We start from the raw sequence: 24,868 nt of genomic DNA, 5'->3' as shown, positions 1-24,868 counted from the left end.
TTTATTCCTCGCTCCCTTAGCAAAGACAGGGCATGCTGACCCAGTAGAGGCTGGAAGTTGACCCCATTGCTCTTCGGGACCCAAGCCCTCTTTGTGCAGCAGCAACTATCTGACAGCCACAGAAACCCAGAATGCGTGGAAACCAGCTCTGGATTGTGGCTGACTGAGAGAGCAGCCATGTGTCCGAGTGTCTCCTGGGATACTCTCTGGAAGAATGAGGGGGAGGGAGGAAATGAAGTACCTACAATGAGACCATTTGTCTGTGGGTACCTGGCAAAATACCCATCCCTCTGAAGTCTACTGTGAACTCAGTTGTATTCATCATTTACCCTGCTTTTCTTTCTGTTAAATGCTTTCAGAAAAGCTGCAGTTTTAAGAACCCTGAGAGGATCAGAAATAACTTTGAGAAATCCATCTCTGCGGGATTCCTACATTAAACTTTTCTTTGGATGGTTTTGTTCTTTCAGTAAAAGGTGATGGCTTTGCTCTACAGCAGGGGTGTTCAGCTTTAATCACTCAGAGTGCTACTTTTATTTTCTGGACAATTCAACAGCTCTGTTCCTTTCCATTAACTCCAAAAAGCATGTTTGCCACATGTATTTTTAAAATGGTCTCTGTTAATCTTCCTTTTTCTCTGCTAGTGTACCACCACTTTCTCTTTATGTCCTCTTCCTTCTTTGCATACTTAGACCTCTTTGTACTTGATCGCTGTTCACGCTTCCCTTTTTATCCTGCCCTCCTTAGCACTCTCTCCTTCCTGAAATCTAGAGTGCTTGTGGTGTTTTCTCTGTTGTACCCATACCTGCTACTCCTTTTTTTCTTTCTTCACCCCATAAGTCAATTTGCACCTCTACCTCATAATCACTCCCCCTTTCTCTTTGAATGCTCTTATTCTTCTCACTATCCCATACTGCTGTAACTTTCTGAATCACTACAGGTCTCTCTCCATCTCCATTGCATTTAGCCTCCCTTTTTTTCCTTTTCCAGCTACCTGTTTTTCTTTATCATCACAATCTATTATTCTGCTCTGTCCTCTTTTTGACCATACCAGAGCTATTCTCTGTCCCCATTGCATTATCATTAAAATTAATTTCCCCTTTTCTGATGGAACTGTGCTGAATTCTCAGGAAAGGAAAACAATGCTATATAGTTCATAGTGATGGGTAAGCACAAGCAGTATCTGAGCTGACACATGTTTCAGTGACATGGAGCATATGCAAATCTACGTATGCCCATCTGGTATTTAGCAATGCAGCTGTTCAGAATGTATAAGGTGATTCCTCTTTTCTTCACCTTGCACATTAAGTACAGCTGAGCTGCAGTGCAGAAAGAAAATAAATTTTTATTTGGAAACCTTTCAAACATCTTTCCATGGTGTATAAATTAAGAAAACATGTCAGCGAAAACCCAAATTAAAATATGGTATGCAGTAATACAACACTAATTTAAGAATTTTTGATGGAGAAAAACAGAAACAAGTAGAGATGTTTCATTTGTCAACACGCCTGCTCTATTTCCTTTTAATACAGTGCCCCTAGGACAAATTTGTCTGTTCGCATCTCATTGAACTAGTAGCCCCTTTAGAATGAAATAATCAAACTTGGTAATCTAACAACAACAATCAGTATTTATATAATATTTAAGAGTGTTGCAAGTGCTTTATAGTAATTATTTTATAATCCTTATGACCAAGAATTCTCAATGACTAGTGGTAGCCAGTCATTATTTATTGTTTTCAAAATTTTGTTTCAGGAAAAAATATGGTCTCATCTCAGATTTTTCACCGAACCTCTGAAATTCATTGTGAACTTGGAAGTTGTTCTGACTTTTTTCCAATTCTAGGTTTGGAAGTAGGATAGTGTTCCGTCTTTGACAAAATTACACCAAATTGTAGTTCTGATTCAAGGTGAAGAAAGCAACAGTCACCAGAGTGTGACGTGATAGTTAAGGGCACGATGACAGAATTTGTGAGTTTATCTTATAAAGTAGAAAGTAGACTTTCTACTTTCTTGTAAAGTAGAAAGGCATATGGGTAGACTGATATTGCAACCACCTCATTTGTGTGATGGCTGAAATTTGAACCATTTTTGTAAGATGTGTGTGCTTTCTCTGTACTATGGTGCTACATAGTTTACACAGAGTGGAGGGTCAGTTCTTTAATCTTCCAACATGGTTCCAACCTCACACAGTTGCTGTAAGCATAGGAGGGAAGTTTCCAGTGGCACAAGTGTAAGTTTTCCTCCTAGAGCTGGTAGCAACTTTGAGGGAAGAGTGATTTTTTTTTTTTTTGGAATTGTGACAGGAGATAAGAGGGTTAGAAAATTCCACCTTGCATGTTCTGGTCCCCCCAAAAAATTGGTGTTCTGCATCTGCTATTAATTGTTAACAAAAAAGATGCAAATGAATCATTTAGTGTGATACCTGATTTTGTCCTTACTTAAGACCCATTAAATCCAGGAGGATTTGCAAATTAAAATAGATAATAAATGAAATATAAACATTCAGCCACTGAGAAACAGATACAGCATCAAAATTGAGAGGATGGAAAATATATTAATGATGGACATTTAAGAAAAAGATGTAAATATGGAAGTTATGAACATGTAGATCCAGTATTTGCTGAGGCAATAAAGTTGTGATGAACAACTTTTTTCTTGATTATTTTGTACTTAATTATATAGATTTCAGATTATATTGATCATATCAGAATGATTCTATCAAAGCTTTCCAGAGAGATTCCAGTGCAGGAGCACAAGGCTCCGGGTATCTGTTTGTTTGTTTGTTTAAAGTGGAAGGAACAAGCTAAGACCTGCAGAAAGGCCAAATATAACAGAGGTCTAATGTTGGCAATGACTTGTACTCTTTTTCTTCACTGTGAAAGGGCTCAAATGGCATATTTTAAGTGTAAATACAGCTGGTAATGAACACAACTGAATGACATGTTCCACTGACATTGTGAAGCAACAGTAATATAAATATTCATTCCTTTTTAATCTAATATTCATAAACTGTAAACTTGAGATACTATAGACATTAATTTGAAATGATTTTTTAAAATATTACATGCCAATTGTATCTCTGTAATGTGCCTGCAGATGTTAACAAAGTATGAAAGTAGCCCATTATCTTTAATGTGAAAATCTTTAATGGGATGTAAAAATAGGGGTGTGAGCTTTGTCATTATCATTATTCCCCTGAAAGGATTTAAATGAAGGGAAGCACATACATCTTTATTTGTGCATTTGCTATAAATTAATATGGCAATTTTTATTTCTTGAATAGGGAATTCAGAAACCCTTTCACACTGACATTCTCTTTTGAAATGAGACCCAAGTGGTCATTGCAGAAAAATCAAACAAAAATTACAAATATTTTTAAAATGTTAGTGGTTTTCATACTGAACTGTAAGTCTCCCTACTTTTATTCCATAATGCTTGGTACTGTTACCACTCTTAGGGAAATTTTCCCACATGGATTTACTGTTGAGGACTCCTGCACAATCCTGCATGTTGCAGATGATTTGGGGGCATATTGTAGGATATATTATCACTGTGCACAGGGTCCCAGGCAGGCCTGTTGGACCTAGAGATTGCCCACACAAACTGAAAAGGTTCCTTATGAAGTGTCCAACCTTTCCCAAGCTATACATGGCAGGAGACATGACAACAATGAAGATGATGTTTCAGGGAAGCTTTGAATCTTTCATTACTGTGCTTATCAATCATCCTTATAAGAACACAGTTTGAAAAATAAACATCCATGGCCTCCCATGTAGCCTTGACCTCTGCCCTTTTGACTCTTATGTGCTGATTGTTCTCTGCTAGGTAAAAGTATTTGTTTTGTTTGTTAATAATCATAGACAAAGCAACTTCTATAGATTTGCTAAGGTTGCCAAGAAGATTAATTTTTCAGGCTTTTGCTGGCTGGTGAAGTATTTCAAATTCTTACAGCAGTCCATATTTAGCTTCTCCTTTCTCAGTTTTGAGCAAATGTTTGTTGAGGGTTCCAGCTTTAGCCTGTGTCGTGGGACTAAAATCAGCAGCTGCTATTCCAAAGGCATTTTGTTTGACAACGTAATAATAGTTCTTTAATAAAATTATAGTGTACTTTAAGGCCATGACATCCAGATTTATTGTTCTTGTTTTATAAATGCCTTTTTAGCAATAGTAAGCACAGTGACATAAATATTGGGAGGGTGTCATAAAATAGGCCTTTATGCAAATATTTATTTTACTGCATGAATGGTTGGTGAATGATAAGGTAGATTCATCATAGGGAATTGGAGAAGCTGTACCGTCTCAGTGCTCAGTATATTTGTATATACTGTGCTCAGTATATTTGTATAAGGCGCCAGTCTGATTGCAAATATCAAACAGACACACTTTTTAAAAAGTGTCCATGAAAGTACACATGAAAGTTTTCATTCAAGCCAGCGGCAGCAATAACAACTTAATCCATCTTCCATCTGTTAATGTCACCGGATTTTTTAAAAAATACAAGACTTGTGTAGCTTTACAATACTATCAAGAAAAGGAAATTAAACTGAAAACATGGGTGTCAGTCATATGCTGAAAAATACCAATAAATACATATATTAAGAGGAGAATCCAATATTGAACTTGCATCTGATATCTGTGAAGCTTATTTTAAAAACCCAATGGTAGAAGTCAGTTTTGAACTAGTGATGATGCCAGCTTAATAGAAGCTCTTTGCAAAGTTTTCTTTATTTATATATATATATATATATATTTGTAGTTATAGCAAGGGATATACAAATTATCCAATGTAAAATAAGTTATGAACCAAATAAAACATCTCCATGCCAGCTGATCCTGTTAGTGCAAGAATCTTCAACATTTTTGAATCCATGGGCACACTTGCAATTTTCAGAAGTATTCTGGGCACCACCACAGATGGCTTTGTGAAGACATGGCCAACCTAGGACAACCATCCTTAACCTGGTACCCTTCAGATGTTCGGAATTACAGCTCCAACCATTGGCCATGCTATCTGGGTCTAAAAGGAGTGGTAGTGTCCAAAATCTGGAAAGGTTGGGAAAGCCTGAACTAGCATTTTACACTGCTGCATCAGTTTAGGTCAACATTATTAAGGAGTGTGTTTTGGACAAGCTTTGCTTTTAGGTGTCACAGTTATGGGCAGAAATTAAGTATGGCAGAAGATATCTCAGGCAAGAAATCTCAGGCAAGGTATGCATAATATTGAATGATTTTCAGGTACCAAAAAAGCTATTGAGAAGGTAGTATTGCTGCCCTCACCAGCATAGCAGGATGGATCTGCTTAATTTCTGAAAATAGTGTGCAGACTATTTTTATGAACATTTGTATCACTTAGTTGTATAAAATAATAGGGTTTGTTTGTAAGTAACTTCTTTTAGTGCTATTTTTTGAATAGATTGTTTTACTTACTAACCAATTGTATCTCATATTTTGACAGACTTTTACGCTTACGCAATATTTGGTGGCTTAGAATCTCTCAATTTGTTCTTACCTAGAGATTATGAAGAAGATATTTCAAGAAAAGGGCATCTTCACAGGAGATGACAGAGCTTTTAAGCCTCACTTGACGTTCATGAAGTTGTCAAAATCTCCCAAACTACGAAAACAGGTGCAGTTCTTTATACACTACAGTATGTAGGGAGGCTGTGATCCTAAAGAAAACCCTTACTGTAACAGAGGTCTAAATTGTCCTTATACTGTTTTATTATGTAGATTTGCACTTGACATGTACTTAATAGCATAACAATACTGATTCTCCAGTCATACTGATTCTCCAATTTATGTTTTGGAACAGAACTTCTAGAATTGTTCTTGAAGGTCTTGATATTTTCTAGAATATATATATATGTATTAGACACAGTGATAATGTAATCTAACAGAAACAGCGGAAATAATATATGGCAATCTGTTAATATTCCCTGAATTTTTAGTTGTCCTCTTCTAAGCAGAAGCATATTGACTGGGAATGGTGGGGAGAAAGTCAGTTTAGCAGAGTCCTCTTCCCCTGCAATACCCTGTGCCAGTTTGCACACTGCTCCAGAAAGTCCCCTGAATCCTCTGGAGCAGATTTTTGAGGGATATAGGGTTGCAGGAATTTGTGGATCCAAGGCACTATTTATCTGTGTTGTAATCATTCCAGCTAGGTTGTAATACTTCTTGAGGTGCTAAGTATGATATAGAGTTATAGATTTATTACAGTAAGGTAATATTATAACCCTGTTTCTATTAGTGATTTTCTCCAGAACTTTCATTGTGTGTCAAGACATCAAATTATTTGGCTAAACATTTATTCTTTATAATTTATCATTTTCACTTGCATAACTGATTTCTTATAGTTGTTTCCAAAGCACAGTAAGTACACTGAGGGCATTTAGTCTCTTAAATTCTGTTTAATATTTTCTTTACAAACAGTCATTTAATTAGAAAGGGTAAAAACCTTTTTATGTTAAACTTTCAAAATGTAGAATTTAGGAAGTGGAAATATAATAAAGTATAAACTCAGAAAGATGTCATATTTTAATAACAATCTAACAACAATATAATTTACTTGGTATTACAACAATATAATTTACTTGGTATTAATAATAGTGTAGCTTAATTTATTATGATTTATATTTGTTATTTATTAATATTATGAATCCATGAATATATTCTTTTTCAAAAAGGTGAAGTAAATATCTCTTGTTTTTAATATAGAATGACCCTGTTGCCTGCATTTCCCTAATTAGACTTAATATGCTGAGGAATTAAGATTAGCAGCTTTCACTGTTAGAATAGGAAGAATATCAGCTATGCTTGTCCACCTCAGTTGTCACTAGCCCATGCTACTTCTATCCCCACACTTGCTGAATTTTGGCTTTTCCTCTTCTGCTATGGATCAAGAGACCAGAGGATGTAAAACTAGATATTTCCATTTTACTGGTTGACTGCTTAGCATTATTAAGAGCTCAGTGAAAACTGTATGAAACTGCATTATGCATTTTTAAAAAGTGACAAGACTCAATGTCTGACATACCACTAGTCATAGTAAACGAGCCAGAAGGAGCCTTCTGTTTACAGATTCACTCTTACTTTATATCTGCCTTTAGCAGGTAAAATGCAAGCCGTGGTTTATCAGTTTGCATGTTATGGTGAGCTAAGTTTTGTCCCAAACCAGGAAGTAACTAATATCATTAAGGCATGAGAAGAGGAAGGACTGTGTCCCCAAGACTTTTTCCAGGTTTAATTTTATACTGCCATCCATGGTTTCATATTACAACTGTATCTAGTATGATTGAATCTAGTGCATCAGAAGTAAGACATTTCAACAAGTAAAACATCAAAAAAAATTGAGACTTCAAAGTTGATTTTAAAAATCTACTGAGTTTAAAAAGTAGTGAACTGTGTTAAGTATAAATAACCATTAACATGGGTGTCAAAATTCTGTGAGCTACCAAAATTCCTATTCTACATATGTGCCTTTAAATTGGGTATACATTTAATGATACTGCCCAGAACCATCTACATAACAGATTTTATCAATGGAAAAGAAGGCAGGTCCCATATTCGATGATAAAATATCGCACTATAGACCAATAATGGCATCAGTATCAGACAAAAGAAACAACTCTAATATTCAGAAACATTGTGAGAACAACTTTATCTTTTTTTTCATTTAAACTAACTTTCTATGAATATGTTCACATTTTACATAAAACCAAACTGTGACTCATTAGGGCCAACATTTGCCATTAAGACCTTGATAAATGCGCTAGTTTTGCTGCCTAGCTGAGTGTCAGCTAGGATGGTGTCTGGAACTTGGTAAGTAATAACACATGGTTGAATCTGTTAAGGACAGGATTTGTTGTTGTTGTTGTTGTTGTTCTAACTAGCTAAAGATAAGCTTTTTCCATTATGCAGCCATTCAGAAGATGCCATGTCATCTTAACTAGTTACAGCATGGAGACTGAAGAAGGTAACACGTCTTGACTCATAAATTCCTTTAAATCTAGTTGGGGGTCATCAAGATCTAGGGAAAGGAACTTATCTACCAGAGATTTGCAGCTTTGAAGCTGTTTCTCTTTCAAAGACTGGTCAGCGTGTTGAATGGGCTTTCCACTGCGGAACAGCTGTGATATTTCTAGACCTCGGGCAATCACTTTAGGTGGCATGCCAGCCAAAGCTGCAATGTTGGCGGCATGGCTGATAGTGGACACACCTTCTTTGATTTGATAGAAAAAAACAAGTTCATCTCCTTCTTGCTGAGTGTCCATGGCTAGGTATTGCACAAGAGGAGTGTCTGGCAGCAATTTCTGCTGTACCAGGCTATGGAAATTAGTGGCAACAAAAACATGTGGACATTGAGTTGCTGCTTTAATCCAGTGTCGTAACACAGCAGCCAGAAGAGAGAGACCATCTACTGTGTTTGTGCCTTTGCCAAACTCATCAATTAACACCAAAGATCTTTCAGTGGCATTATTCACTGCCTTGGCTACCTGGTTAAGATCAATCATGAAAGTGGACAATCCAAGAGAAACTGACTCTCTGCTATGGATCCTTGTATAGATTCCATCCACTGCCCCTATTTCAGCCTCAGCAGCAGGGACATAACTGCCAGTTAAGGCCATAAATGTAATAAGGCCGACCTGCTTTAAATATATACTTTTTCCAGATGAATTGGGCCCAGTGAGTATCTTAATTCGGCCATATGTTTCACTGCTCTCCACTGAGTTGGGCACAAAAGTCTTTGCACTTAACTCCATCAGAGGGTGCCTTCCATCCTTGATACGGATAACATGGGAATGAGAGAAGCATGGTCTGATATATCCATTCTCTCGAGCTATTACTGCCAGGGACAATAGCACATCCAACTGTGCTGCATATTCAGTCACATCACTGAGTACTGCAGATCTTTCCAGAATCTTTGTCTGCAGCTGGTACATGATCAGTGTTTCCTGGTCTCTTATTTCACAGTGAAGGTCACCAAGCAAGCTGTCCAATTCTTTTGTCCTGGCACTACGGTAGTGCAGCTTTTCTTCTGATAAAAACATAAAATCCAAACCATCAATCTCAAAGTCATTTTTGTCCACCATTGAGGGTAACCGTGGAATAGAGAGTAAGAATCCTATTAAAGGTATATAAATAACACTACAGGATGGAATCCTATTATCCAGGTCCTCCAGTTCTTTTCGGGCAACATCTGTAAGGAAATCTGAGAGTCCCATCAACTTTCGTTTCTTTTCATCAATGGTGGGATCTACATTTGGTCGGACGATGAAATGGTTTTCTGATATGCTGCCTTCAAAGTCTACCACTTTGCTAATTAGACTGGCAATATAGTGTAGTTCATCAGTGAAAACCCGTGAAATAGTCTGAAATAGCTCAATGGCGCTGGGTAGGGAGCGACATGTATCTCTGAGACATACAGCACTATAAACAGTTTTGTACAGTGCTTGCCAGTCACTTACCTTTGTGTTAGAAAGAGACATCCTCCTAAGGATCAGAGGTACATTTTTAATATTTTTGAGGCATTCCTGTAGAGTAAGAACAGTTTCATGATTCTGAGCTAACAAAAAGAATTGAATAACATCTAAGCGTTTGTTCAGCTCTGTCAAATTGCGGGTGGGCCTCATGAGCCACAGTCTCAGCAGCTTCTCACCCCATTTGCACCTACACTGGTTCAGAATTCCATATAAGCTGAGTCCTTCTTTTTTCCCACTGGCTTGTTTATACACAGAAGGATGTACTTCACTTTTAAATATCTGCAACACATGGTAAGTGTCTTGATCTACATTTACAATATCAGTCAATACAAACTTTTTAAAGGCCAGAATGGGAACGACCACGTGACTGTCTTCCAGTTCAACTCCAGGCCTTCTCCTGTCAAGAAACTTCAGCAGCCCTCCTAATGCCCTTAATACAAGTGGACTCTCAAAAGGAATAATGGAGGATAAATAGAGGATGTTCTCAGTTGCTGTCATGGAAGCAGGGACAAAGGGAAATTGCCTTGATAGAATTCTCTGCTTGCTTACCTCTAAGCCAAAATCCATATTTGGATAGAGGACAACCTCTGGCTTTCTTCCTCCTTGCTTGTCTCCTGTGGTATCACCTATATTGGTCAGGAATTTAGCTATACTAGAATCTTGCTTGGCACTACTTAATATGCATTTGGGAAGTACCTCTTCAACCACTTTCTGTAGCAGCTTAAGGTCTTCATTATCTGGTGTGTCAGTCATGAAATAGATTGAGCAGTCTCCAGTATCGTAATAAGCAATCCCCAGTTCTCCTCCATACCACAGTACACACATGTAGACCTCAGGTTTCTCTTGTTCATCTTCTTGTTCAGTCACAGGTGGTGGTTGAAACTGGCAGTGGGTATTTAGTGTAGCAGTAGCACTCATTTTGTAACAGAATTTTCGACGCTGTGTGGCTAGGTTAGTAAGAACATATTATTTAGTGGTTCATCCTTTAAGACTCCTTGGTTGTCACATAATTAGCCCCCCTGGTGAGTAATAAGCTATCTCCAAATGCATCATACTGCTTTTATTGTTCCTTACATCCCACTCTATCCATTTAAAAAATGCCCATGTATATGGCACTTAATCTGTTAGGGGATTAGCAGTGTTAAAGAAAGCATCTAGCCTCAGAAGGTATCCTGTTGCAGGACCACACTCATGACCTAGGTGAAGACAAATGAAAGGTTTCTGCCTTCTAATCATCATTTTCCTGACCTACTGACAAATTTTGTTAATAGCCAATTTCACAAAGAAACTTTCTAAAGTAAAATTACAGAAATAGTTAATTGAATCACACATGAATGTCTTTTTAATGCTGTGGTCTATGCATACTGAGGTGAAGTATCTGTTACATAGCTGAAAGTTTAGGTGGTATTTCTGTGTTTTACTGCAGTAGCTATAATTGCCTGTTTGTAATATAGAAAGGTACACAGTTGTAGCATCTAGATATGCTGTAGAAAGTTGTGTAGTTTTATATAAGAGAGAGATAATAGTGAATAGAGAGATAGATATGATATTATAATGGGTTTAATGACAACCCATGGGCAGGCATGAGTGAGATGAAGGAAGTGTAGTATTCACTTCCACATTCATTTTACAACCTATAATCACACCCAGAGTAAACCAAAGGTTTAGTCTGTGTTGTTTAACCCCTAAACTGCTCAGTTGTTTGGCTTCGGTTGTTACAACAACCGCCTATCATAGGGGTGATCTTAGGTTATAAAATGGAAGCAGAAGAGAGGAGTATGCCTGAGGGTGCACAGTTACAATCTTCTGGATATACTTGTCAAATTAAGGGTTAGTTAACCCAAGATCTGCCATTACATTTGACCTGGGTTCATATGTGTCAGGCGGTGAGTGAGAATGCAATGCAGGAAGAAGATAATCAGCTTTGTTTTTCTTCTGGTGCTGCTGTTTATACTATATAACAGCTACATTAGGAAGGCTTGCAGACATTCAGTATGGAACAATCTAATGTGCTCTGAGAGGCACATAAATCTTCAAACTTGGATGCAATCTCCCTCATGTATTTATTATTTTATTTAGTCTTTCCTAGAATTTGTACCTGAACTATTGTTAAGGTGGTAATTCTGAAAATGGTTGTTACTGAAATTCTCAGAGTAGTGACTCTAGAGGAAATAGATTTAGTATACATAATAAATGGGTGGGATCAGATTTTTTAATAGTAATATTTATTTTCAGATTATTTTGTATGAGAGGCAGGTAATAAAATTCTCCCAGAATGAATTTGAATGAAACACAGTGAACTGGACTTCAGTGGAAATTAGAGTTAATAGTTATACTTAATTCTTCTTCATGACAACAATATAGTACCACATGTCTTTTGCTAGCAAGGATATAATTAAAAATATGAATAAGATACTGAAAAAGTTTAATCATACTTAGAGTAGACTCATTGAAATCAGTGGGGCTCTAATCAATTTATGTCATGGGTCTATTTGAGGAATGAATAAATCTGGATCCGGCTCGCTGTGTTTGCTTTTCACATCATTCAAACAGAATGCATTAGTAAATACAGGAACATTGGAAGAACAGTGTTTCATTGTATTTTATGTCAGCAATACAAATTGGTTTCATAAAGGACCAGTGTTATCTAAACATTGTATTCAAGTCTTAGAATTCAGAGGCTCAGGTTAAAGTTTGATTATATGATCCATTTCAGAGCTTTTTCTCAAAGTAGGGCATACTTTTTTCTATAAAGATTTGTGTGTGGGAAAAGGTAGCCTGAGTGCTTTACCTTAAAACTGTTGCAGTTGTGATGCAGACTGTATGAAAAGCCACAAGATCAATTACAGAGCTGACAGTCTTCTGGGCTTGTACTGATCAGGACTGATCCTCTGTTTTAAAATACCATGCTCAAAATGGTGTCCATGGATTATATATGACTGAAAATAGAAAATAATAATTTCATCATATTTACATTACTGCCCTATTCTTTGTAACTTTATCTTAATATTATAATTGAACACACTATTATAGAATAGAAGGGCTTCTCAGTGGTTGTACCCTAACTTTGGAATCTGTTCCCCAGAGTAGTTCACCTAGTGCCCTCATTACAAACTTTTTGGCACCAGGCAAAAACAGATTTATTTTCCAGGGATTTTAACAGTTGACTAATTGAATTGTACTAAATTAATTTTAATTTTAAGTTGATTGATTTTATGAAATTTTTAGCATGTTTTATTCTGCTATATTGGCTTAGAGTAACTTTTAACATACTGTGTAGCAGTCATAATTCTATTATTTTAATAGATTTTAGAATTATAAATATTCTTTGTATAATTTATGTTTTGTTGCTGTTGTACACTACCCAGGGAATCTCATATGACAGTCCTCCACTCATAAAATTCTGTGAATGTGGCAAGGTGATAGCACCATAAAAGACTTGTCTGAAAAAGAATCACACACATACAGAGGCGCACACAAGCACACAGACCAGGCTGCTCAGGCTGTTTTGATGATGTTACAGGCATAATAAAATGTGTATATTAATTAACAATTCACACAACTAACTTCATGCCTAATTTCAGCCCAGTATGTTGTAAGAGAAAGTTGTATGGCTTATGATGAGCCAGTGAAATGTAGAGTTCCAAAATAATTATCAGCATGCATATGACGTGCCTTTTTTAATTCTTCTGCTGAGCTAAGTAAATGATTGATCTCACTCAGTAAAGGCCATTCTTGAACATATTTTTTCTGGGAACAGATGGTGAGGAGGGGGTGGAATATTCTGTTTAATTATATCTTAAATGCTTGACACACAGAAGTAGTAGTCAGTTCTTGACTGCTTGGACACAGTCTTTCACCAATACCCTCTAAATGTTTAGACTCCTAGCATACCTGACCATTGGTCATGCTGATTGTGGCTGATATGAATTGAAGTCCCAAACATCTGGAGGGCAATATATAGGACAGCCTGCCCTAACATTTGACTCTAAACTGCTGGATGCAGACCATCAACATGCTCCTACAGAAAGCATACTCCATACTTAAAATTGCATAGTTAATAACACATTTGTACTGTACCAACACTGTGTCCTCCTTGCAGTCTTTTGTTATAAATACATTTCTTCCATACAAATCAGCAGTATTACTTCACCTCAACTCATCCTTGTACCACTGTTAAATCCTAATAATTTATGTATCAATACTATCACTACCTTCCTTTCCAGCTAAGAGTTCCACTCATTCCCAGTTGTATTACCAACTAGTATTAATTTAATTTCCTTTTCCTTCACACTTTATCTGCCTATGTCTGTATTAAAAATTACATAGCTTTTGTTAACAAATACATCATATAGAAAGAAAATTTTAAAATATTTAACTTTCAGTCCCTAAAAAATCCTAAATATTGAAGCCTTAAACCCATTCTTCATTCATGACTATAAAAGAGCTGCTAATTTGGTTGGTCAAACCCACTAACATTAAATAAACATATTAAATCCTTCCCATTTGACTATTTTCTGTACTTCTGAGAAATTCTGCACCCATTTTCTTTTCTTTCTTGTGTTAACAGTACAGATAATAATCCTATAATTGTACTTTTTATTTATTTTTTAAAGAAGATTCAGGATTTATATTAAAGGCTGTAGAAACTACTTTTCTGATCCTTTCCATCTTCCTAAACCTTGTTGAATTGTAATCTTGCCTTTATGCCATCATATATCTATGTTAAATCTTCTCACAGTGTCCTTTAGTCCACCTCCGCCCTGAGCATGCATGCTGTTACCAAAGTATCTCCCCTCAAGCAGTTTTCCTCTCCTTTCCAGTCAGAATACCACACTACAGTCTTTCTTAGTTTCAGCATCTCAAAATGCTGGAGCTGAGACAGGATTTTCCATTTTCTCAGTAGTCATTCACAAAGGTGGCTCCTGTCACTGATGAAATGGGGGTAAGGAGCTGAAGGGAAGAAAAAGATTTACTCGCTGACAGGAACTGACTGGAAAGAGCTTTCACCACAAGGTCATGGAGATGCATGAAGACACTGATAAAACCCAAGGGAGTCTTTTTTACAGCAGTGGGCAACTTGTGGCCTTCCAGGTGTTTCAGCCTACAACCAAGGGCTATGCTGGCTAGGCTGAATGGGAGTTTCAGGCCACAACATCTGGAGGGCCACAGGTTGCCCAACCTGATTTAGAAAATCTTACAAAACAGGAATTCTTTCTTGACTGTAGTATAATCATCATTTTGTTTGTAATTGGGAAGGAGGTTAAGTTACAGCTTTTTCTGCCTTTCTGAATCCATTAACACTAGGTTACTTTACTTGGAGGTTTTTTAAAACAGATTAACACAGGACTGTGGGAATGCAAACGGAGCAGGATATTAACACAAGACACTGTTCTGAAGAGCTCAGGACCCATGTCCCCTCATACAGAAACATCCATTCTGCCTACCAAGTGGACAGAAATGCCTGCATAGGAGCCAAACAAAATGGGGCGGAGGCACAAGTCCCTCATGATGTAACTGTCGCTGGGCCGTACCATTTCAGTCTGCTGGCAGGGGACAGGGTACTTTAAATATCTGAATGCTCCCCTGCACAGAATACTTTCTGCCTGTACAAAGCTAGCAAGGTAAGGAGATGGTTCCAGGTTTGGGCTTTGGAGATGTCACAATCATACTGTGCACATGCATATTCACATGCATTAGGCAGGCCTGATTCCACTCCAGACAGGAATACAACTCTGTTTCCAGGGCAAAGCTGTTCTTCTTAGCAATTTCAGTGTCCATAGTTCCATGGATGGGAAGATCTGTATTGCCTCAGTGCAAATCGAATTCCATATGCAAACTGTTTTCAGAGTCCTTAATGTTAGTTCTGTTTTTCAGTTCAGTTTGCAGCACAAGCCTATGCCCATTCAGACGGAATAAAGTGTTACAGATCCCAGCATCCTTCAGTGGGACTAGTTGTGGGACTTTTTTCTGCCTGAACATGCAGAAGCTCATTCACATGGGAGCTATTAATGGCTGTTGAATGGTATATAAAAGCAATAAATAATAAAAAATAAACTGACACTTAACAGGCAGATCCTCCCCTCCTCTGTTGTCCTGCTCTGCATTTTCACATGCCATTTTTGGTCATGAAGCATTGGCATTTCAGAGTGGAGGAAAGGATGGTGGCATAACTATAGGATACCTCATGTATCATCCCTTCCAGTCTCCTCCCTTCCTCCCCCCAGTTGCCCCCCTTAACCCTTTTCCAAGGCTGCTTTCCCCACACTGGGGAGCAGCCAGTGCAGTTGTGCAGGGGAGAAGGACTGGGGACGAAGTTCCAATTCCCAGGAAGCTGGGAATCTCAACTAGCCAGTAGGCCCTTGGACAATATGTAGGAGGCACAGATTGTTTCCTCCATGCATCATATTTATTAGTGCCTTTTCTAATGGTGGCATCCACAGTGGCCTACAGATGAAAATAAAACAATAATAAATATACAAAAGACAATAGAATGTGTTCAGTGCATGATGTGAACAGTTTTCACTGTTTCACAAATGATATGAATGTTCATCCTAACAGTGTGTACTTTCATGGCAATATATAACATTAATATAATGTTTCAAGATACAGTATCTTCCCATAAAGGAAGGTCTTAACTTAGTGATGAAAACTAGGTAAGTGAGGCTGCCTTTTCCCAGCTCTCCAAGTCTACTTGCCAAAATTATGAAGGATGGAAACTGGTGATCTTTTAAGATTTAGAAGGGATTTTATGTATTTTGTTTCTCATTTATGTAAATATTATCTGTCAAGTAATGGACGAAATGATGTATTTTTAAAATATATATATTTGAGGATATGACAGTGTATTGTACTTTCACATTGTCATGTATGGCACTGTACAGCTGGCTGCACATTATACCCCAACTGAATCAGTTTCGAACTAGACTAGATGATTTAAGTCGGAAGCAGAAGAAATGGGAAACCAAACATCAGATGGATTAACTCTGTCAAGGAAGCCACAGCCTTGAATTTAGAACAGGTAAGCAGGGATATCATAGACAGGACATTTTGAAGGGCTTTCATTCATAGGGTCTCGGTAAATTGGAGATACATAACAACAGAGGATTAAGGTTGAGATCGGTCATATGTAGTTCATATGATTTACCACTAGATGTCAGTGACATTTCAAGAATTGAAAAAGCACATTTTTTTGTACAGTAACCAGAATTGAACCTTATATATTATTCTGAAACACTTAGTCCTTACCCTGAAAAGCATCTTCAAAAGTAAATGCATGCTTGAATAAATTGAAAAATGTTATCTGGAGCCTCATGGAGGAATGCCTTGTTTCAGGGCCTAACACAGACAGGAACACCATCCATGTTTTCATTTTTATTTATTTTTTATTGTGAAATTCAAAATGAATACCAAAATGAGTAAAACAAGCACATTAAAAATAAAATAAAGCATTGTAGTTTTCTTATATGAGATGCATATATATTATTAGTATGCATGTGCCATAAAGTCATATTTGACTGATGGCAACACTATGAATGAAAGCTCTGCAAAATGTCCTGTCCATGTCAACTTTATTGAGCTCTTCAGACTTCAAGGCTGTGCCTTCCTTTGCATATTCAATCCATCTCATACTTGGTCTTCCCTTTAATCTTTTGTCTTCAACTTTTCCTAACCTGGCTGTCTTCTCCACTGAGTCTTGCCTTCTCATGATATATCTGAAATATGACAGCCTCATTGTTGCTTCTAGGGAAAGCTCTGGCTTGATTCGATCTAGGATCGACTTGTTTGTCTTTCTTTGGGCCAAGATAGTTGCAAAGCTGCCCTCCAGCACCATGTTTTGAACACATCGATTTTCTTCCAGTCAGCTTTCTTCACTACCCAGTTTTCATTTCCATAGATTGTGATTGGGAATGCAATATACAAACAGATATATTATAAACTCCCATATATCTTATGTATGACAAAATATAAAACTATAATTGAAGATGGGTTAGGGATCGTCTCAGCTATCATGGTGACCTGGGGCAAGATGTTTTTAGTAAAGCCTTGTATTTTGAGTGGATTTACTGCCTCACCACTATCTCTGCATGTTTTCTCAAGGCCCAAGCTACTTAAAACTGCTCACAGGGAGAGTACAAGGCAAGTTGAGGGTGCTGCTTCATATTCTCACTCTTGTCACTCACTACATACATGGAGAGGGCATGTGAATTGTCAGAAACAGCAGGACTAGGAGGTTTAGGACTAGGAGGTTTCAGGGTCAGCTGTGGGCCTTGGCAGGTGACAAACAACACTGACCTCTGCTGGAAGCCCTGCTTACTGCTGATACCATTTACTGATTTTTTCAGATTAAATAAATTGTACCAATGCATCAAGTATCTGATTTTATTATATTCATGTGCATCCTGTTGTACAGTAATGGTAATTTGGTTATTAGCACTAGTAACAGGTTGCCATGCAAAAGACACGGTGAAATGTTGGGAAGCTATTTGGCTGTGGCAGTGGAATGTAGTCCTGATACTGCTTATGTGAATTCATTCACTGAGTTATTTTGGTTATTTGAAACTTCAGATTGTAGAACCAAGATGAAAGGAATATAATTTAGTTACTTTATATAGTGTTGTGTGCACCACTGATGCTGTATTTTTCTTCTTTCTCTGACCAATTGCATTTTCTCTGATATTTCAAGGGGGTGAAAAAAATTGATGCAACTTTGTTTGAGAATTTCAAGAACCATTATTTTGGAACTGAACCCATGAAACGTCTAGATCTGTGCTCAATGTTGAAAAAAAAGCAACCTGATGGCTACTATTACTGTGAGTCTTCTATCACAATAGGTAAGAACAACATATTTCTTGAGCTTTTGTAATTTTGCCGGAAACAGAAAGTGTTCTTTGTTTGGTCTTGTTTCATTTATTCATCCTCCTTCTGCTTTCTCATTTCTGCAGACTATACATTCCACAAATGTTTGCTGATTTCTTTGAGAATTTTTCACACAAATAAAGCATTAGTAATGCTATCTTGAAAACAAGGGCCTCTGGGTAGGACTTGAAAGATTCGTCACACAATGTCACCCCTTTCTTAGCTGTTGGACTTCTTAGAAAATGGAAGCAATGGGTAGCACATGAATTTATAATTATCAGAGCTGAAAACATGATTGATACATTAATAAGTGAAAGTGTTATTTGCATTGTTTTTCCTCTGATGGATGAATAAGAGACTGAGCTGAAAGACACTGTTGCATGCAGAATCAGTCTGTATTCCCTGTTGTGCCAGATTTGATGGAAAAACAGAATCCCTAAAGATAACCATTTCCTCTAGCTAAATTGAAAGTTAGGTGATATTTTACATTTCTTCGTGTGATCACTTTGACTTTCTCGCATTGAGAACCAGAGTCACCTGAAAATGGCAATGCTCAGTATCAATGAGAGTGCAGTCGTATTGCCCCTGCAGCAGATGCGTGAAACATCCAATGTCAGGAGTGAGGCAGGGCTGCAGCAATTGTTGCTGCTATAACTCATGCCTGCATTTTCTCTGCATGGCTGTTTTGGCCATCTAGATTTAGTGCTGCAGAGGAAAGGAGGCTGGGGCACCAACTGGAATCAGTACAATCCAGCAGGCCCAGCCTCCTTCACTTTCCATACTTCAGCATTCCCATTTTCTGCCTCTGAGGCCCTGTTGTGATGGAGGCAGGCTTGGAACAGTTCTTTCCATACCAGCTGTGAGGTGATCGGGCAGGGACTCAACCTTTAGAATCCTAGCTCCAAGTCTGCAGGAGCTGGCTTAAGAGATCTAAAATCAAACATATCAATAATGCCTCAAAATGGTACAAATAGTATACATGTGTGCACGTACTTATACACAAAGTTATATATTGGACTATCGTAACACCCTTTAAGTGGGGCTGCCCTTGAAGACAGTCTGGGTACTTTAGTTGGTCCATAATAAAGCAGCCGGGATGTTAACAGGGACCAGCAGATGTACATATATAATACTGACCCTTTAGCATCTACACTGGCTACCAATTGAAGTCCGGGCCCAATTTAAGGTGCTAGTGATGACCTTTAAAGCCCTAAATGGCTTGGGTCCAGGATACCTGAAGGAGTATCTCCTTCCCTATGTGCCTGCCCACCCCTTAAGATCTGGGTCAGAGGTCCTTCTCCAGGAGCCTTCTGTGAAGATTAGGAGAGTAGCTACTCAGAGAAGGGCCATCTCTGTGGTGGCACCCTTGTACGGAATACACTCCCCAGAGAGGTTTGCCTGGCACTGACACTTTATTCTTTTCGGTGCCAGACCAAAACCTTTTTATTCTCCCAATATTTTAAGGTTTAAATTGAGTTTTTAAGTGGGTTTGTATTGTATAGAATGGATACTGTGCTTCACTTTGTTTAATTGTAAGACCACCCTGAGACCATTTGGTAGTGGACAGTATACAAAAGTTTTAAATAAATGAATAAATATTTCCAGTATATAACTCATTCCTGCCTTTATGCTTCTGGGCCCAATTCAAGGTGCTGGTTTTAATCTGTAAAGCCTTATATGGCTTGGCACCACAATACCTGTTGGAGTGCCTCTCCCAACTCCAATCTACCCAGACATCATGCTCAACCTCTGGGGCCTTCCCTCCAAGTATCAACTCCTCAAGAGGCTCGGAGGGTGGAAACTAGGAGAAGGCCTTTTCTGTGGTCCCCTCCTCATCTTTGGAACAACCTCTCTGCTGCAGTACTTTTGGTGGCAAATTTGCCATCTTTTTGGTGCCAGGTGAAGGCAGCCCTCTATGTGGAAGCCTTTTAAGATTTCCTTGGTCATCCAGCAATCTGAGGTGATTATTTTGGTAAATCATCTTGCTTTGTCTTTTCATTGTATTTCATTGTATTTTAAACTATTTAAAATTAATTTAAACTCTTTTAACATTGCTGTTTTATGTTATTTGTATAGCATTTTATTTCTTTGTTTTATACCTTGTTGTAAACTGGCCCGAGAGCTTCAGCTACAGGTGGAATGGAAATGAAATCATACCACGATTAGTAATAGTAATGCTTTTCTTGAGTATTCACTCTAATTTAAACTATTTTTTCTTAAGAAAATCTTAGTCTCATATATGCACATCATAGAAGTTGACAGGTTGAGTGCAGGATTGTTGGATGTAACCATTTATAACAACTGGTTACAGTCTAGAGAAAATTAAGCATACTTCCAGTTGGACTTCAGGATATGATTGAATAAAATTTACATTGCTGTCAGTGAGATTTAAGCATAGCAAACATTCTTTGGATTACATTCATTCTCTTTGCTCCATAAAATACTCACACCTAGATAATATCTCTAAGTAAAGAATCTTCAAGGAAACTAGTCTGAATGGATGCACAAAACAAATCTGGGAACCAGAATACCTGGCAAGTGTGAAGGTGTTCAGGAACAATAAGTAGCTGTCTAAAAGGTCATAATGTGAACAATTCCATGGTGAAATGCTATAGCTGGAGGCCATAAGAGTAAAAGCTCAGTCAGTTGTGTGGTATAGTCTGGCCAACTCCTTTTCTCTTGCAGCTGCTTAAGAGTCCACTTTTGAAGCCTAATGTAGGCACAAGTGCATCTCTTTTTCTGTGCAGTGGCCATGGAGAAGCTTGTCTAGTAGGTTCTGTGATTCTGTGAACACTGGATTGTTATGTTTTGCAAGAACTTTACTTGGTTGAACAATGCATTTTTAGCCCACAATAATGAAAAGGTTTATTATCTATACTTAATTGAACATCTCAGTCTCCAATGCTAAAATATATGTGTTTCAAAGCTCACTAGCCTTGTTTCAATTAGTTTTTTTTAGTTATATAAGAAGTCATCTTGATGACACACTCTCAGATTCAGCGAAGAACCACCACAAGCAGAATCTGTGGCTTTGTTTGTTAGCTGATTTGGCTGTGGATGTACATCCAGATCCACCGCCAGCCACATTCTGATGTACATCTATGTCCACATTATTATGTCTGTCCAAGCTGAACTGAATATGTACATGCTAATCAAAAGGCATGAGTTGTTATATACAACTAGTTGCACCCTGTCAGTGCTGGATCAGAATCAAAGGCTTTGTGTGAACAGAAAGACGGGGTGAGGACCCTCATCTCCAGTGCCGTTTTCCTGATCAAATGATTACAGTCACATGCACATGCACACACAAACCTGCTTTGTGGTAAAGAAAACATCATAATGATTACGTCTGATCATGGATTTTGGGTGTGGATTTTGACCTTAAGCCTCCACCTTTAGTTACTAATACAGTATGGTTCAAGGTAGAATATTGATCTTGTGTAAGAGACAGGTGTGCTAACAATAATATAGTTACATTTTCAGCTTGAGAGAAATAAATATCTATTACTGGGGATTTTTTTTTCTTTTGCTAGCCTATAACATTTTCTCAAGGTATTTTTACACCAGGGTTAGGTGCAAAATTAGCCAGGGAAAGGCACTCATGCAGTCAATTCAATATTGGAAACATAATGTTTTTAGTTAATGACAAGGGTTCATATTAGGTTCAGTATGATGCTCAAATTAGTTCACAATATTGTGACATATGTCCTTTGCTTCTTGTCCTGATCCTTTACAATTTTTATTCTTGTCATTTAGAAGTATATTATCTATGATTAAACATCCAAGATAAGGTTCTTGCTATAGCATTGCAATCCATTGTGGGTTTTTTTACAGTTTTCATTCTTTTTAACTTATTTTACTTGTCAGTTTTTAAAATTTGAATGCAGTTGCAGCACCAGGTTATCAAGTTTTGCTTGCACTAGCAAGGTACTATTGACTGGGAGAGGGTGACTTGGTGTGCCATCTGAAATCTCCTTGCTCTTCACTGGGGTGGTTTATAAGCCATATAAGTTCTGGCTTAAGAACATAAGAAAAGCCATATAGGATCAGACTAAAGGTCCATCTATTCCAGCACTCTGTACACACAATGGCAAACCAGTAGCCCTCAGGATCACTCAAGCAGGATGGGTTCAAGACCTCCACCTGCCCAAGCTCCTCAGCAACTGGGTTATGCAGGCAGGCCACCTCTGGTAAAGCAGGTAGCACATACCCAGCTGGGCTAGTAGCCAATGATCTCCTCCCCCCTCATGAATCTGTGCAATCTCTTTTTGAAGCCACCCAGATTGGTGTCCATCACCTCTTCCAGTGGCAGCGAATTCTATACTTTAGCACAATGTTGTGTGAAGAAGCACTTTCTTTATCTATCCTAAACCTTCTGCCAGTCACCTTCATGGGATGATCCCAGGTTCAGGTGTTAGGGAAAGGAAGAAAAATGTCTCTCTCTGCCCTTTCTCCATACCATGCATTATTTTAAACTCCTATTTATTTATTCATTTGATTGATTGATTTATACTCCACTTTTCCCCCAGCAAACTCAAAGCAGCTAATATCATTGTCTTCTTCCTACTCTCAATCTTATCCCCAGAACAACAATCCTGTGAAGTAGGTTGGTCTGAAAGTCTGTGACTGGCCCAAAGCCACCCAGTTAGTTCCATGGCTGAGTGGGGACTAGAACTCAGATCGCCTGTGTCCCAGTCCTGTGCTTTTAACTACAACACCACACTGGCTTTTTCATGTCGTCCTTTACCTTCTTTCTAAGCTGACCAGTCCCAATTGTTGTAGCCACTATTCATAGGAGATAATTTTTGTTGCCCCTTTCCATCCATTTTCCACCTGGTCATCTTAGAACTCCACTGCATTTCTATTTAAATGATAGTTATAATTTTGAAATTGGCGCAAGTTAGTATGCACACATTTTATGCAAGTTTGTATTCTCTTTTGTCCTCTTTGTTGGTGATGCATTGTCTTTTTTGACAAGTGGGCACCTTACTTTGACTTTCATTAGTTTGTGTGAAACATTGTCAAAACAGAAGAAAAAAGCTTCTCCTTTACTACTTTAAATCCTTCACTATTTTATTGATATCTTTTATTCTTCAGTGCTGGTGAAATCAGTACAGTCCTTATTGAGACTGGTTGGTAAAGAAGGAGTCAAGGCTATACTAGAAATTAAATAACCAGAGTTATTTGAGAAGAGGGAGAATGTGTTATGACTTCCACACATTTCAAGGAAAATGTGTGAAAGTCAGATCACTTAAATATGTTTTCAAACTCACTTCTTGGGAAATGTGTGAGAAGGAACCAGGACTATAAAGGATGAGTCTGAGATTTTGAATCAGATCAAGCTATTACTACCATGTTAAGAATCCATACTAGACTGTCCTGCATAATTCACAGGACGTGCAGGAAGCCCTCCCAAATGGATCCTTTTGTTCTCCATTACTTTGTTAGATGAACAACACAAGTATCAATTAAGATTGCATAACTTATTTTAAAAAATCAAAAAGATCCTTTTTGGTATATTTATAGTGCACATAACGTGAAAAGAAAAGCAGATCTTGAAAAGATAGCAATATCTGGTTCCCATGCTGCTATTAGAAGCTTAATTATGTTGATGCTTCAGTAAGATAAAATCAACATATTTATATGGATTCGGTTCTTATTTTTCAGCTCCAAACAGATTTGTCTTAAATTTACTTTCTAATCATGAGGAACCCGGTATTGCCAGGTTCAGAGACAGTTGGATAAGGAGTATATTTTGAAACAAGTATTTGATTGGGACACAGCAGCACTTATATTGATTGCATAAGTGCTGGGAATTATCTTTTAAGTATCCTGAACCCAAATCATTGAGCGCTTTACTGGCAAACTAACATTTTCAATTGACTTGGCTAGATTATATGCCAATGTACATGGAATTAATGGAGTCACATGCTCTGGAAGAAACTCCTGTGGAGGCTCTGACTGCTGTGTTCTGCACTGTTTAGGTTTGTAATCGTGTATCAAAGGCAGCACCATATAAAGATTATTGCAGTGGTTCTAGATGTGCCCCAGGTTTGACTAGGGCTGCAGTCATATATTGTCAGTACGTCCCACTGAACTGTTTATGTAAGATTGCTCTGTAAGGCAGGTGTGACACTGGCCAAGTCAGTCCTTCTCCGATGAAGGGAACACCTGGCACACAAGCCTAACCTGTCCCAAAACACTCCTGGCCAAAGCAAGCAGCTGCATCTAAGAACTATTAAGCTATAAATCCGATTTGTCAGGAGTATGCATTCCAAACAAACAGGTGGCACACCTTTCCTGAGATCAGCCTTCAGACTGACCAACCCTGTCCTCCTGCTCCACTTCAGTCTTGTCTGGATTATGGCATTATCCTGGCTTGAACATTAGACTTAGGCCTTACATTCAGCAGAAATTCTAAGGTAAATGAGGATTTAGGAAGGACAATTTTCTCTTCTGTAAAAAATGCCAGGGTCCCCCCTTTTCCTTCCTTAAACATCTGATGGCTATCCCAATTCTCCAGAGCTTATA

General features: G+C 37.9%; 2 protein-coding genes across 9 annotated transcripts in view; one reads left to right on the top strand and one right to left on the bottom strand.

Annotated features, from left to right (window-relative positions):
* AKAP7 (A-kinase anchoring protein 7) overlaps positions 1-24,868 on the top strand; it is a 144,163-nt gene that overhangs the window by 34,475 nt on the left and 84,820 nt on the right. For all 8 annotated transcript variants that reach the window (XR_006414163.1, XR_006414165.1, XR_006414161.1 and 5 more), the window contains 2 exons: positions 5,513-5,625; positions 18,165-18,312. Coding sequence is in view for 5 of the 8 variants with exons in the window: in XM_044424557.1 (XP_044280492.1) it covers positions 5,513-5,625; positions 18,165-18,312 (261 nt within the window). In the remaining 3 variants the exon portion in view is untranslated. The remainder of the gene's footprint in view (positions 1-5,512; positions 5,626-18,164; positions 18,313-24,868) is intronic.
* MSH5 (mutS homolog 5) lies at positions 7,949-10,396 on the bottom strand. The gene has a single exon (XM_044449544.1). The coding sequence runs from the start codon at positions 10,394-10,396 to the stop codon at positions 7,949-7,951; it is 2,448 nt and encodes an 815-aa protein (XP_044305479.1).

The sequence above is a fragment of the Varanus komodoensis genome, unplaced genomic scaffold (genome assembly GCF_004798865.1).
Source record: "Varanus komodoensis strain SLA01 unplaced genomic scaffold, ASM479886v1 scaffold1, whole genome shotgun sequence".
Lineage (NCBI taxonomy): Eukaryota > Metazoa > Chordata > Lepidosauria > Squamata > Varanidae > Varanus > Varanus komodoensis.
The sequence above is the reverse complement of the archived record's forward strand: the minus strand, read 5'-3'. Positions and strand labels throughout refer to the sequence as shown.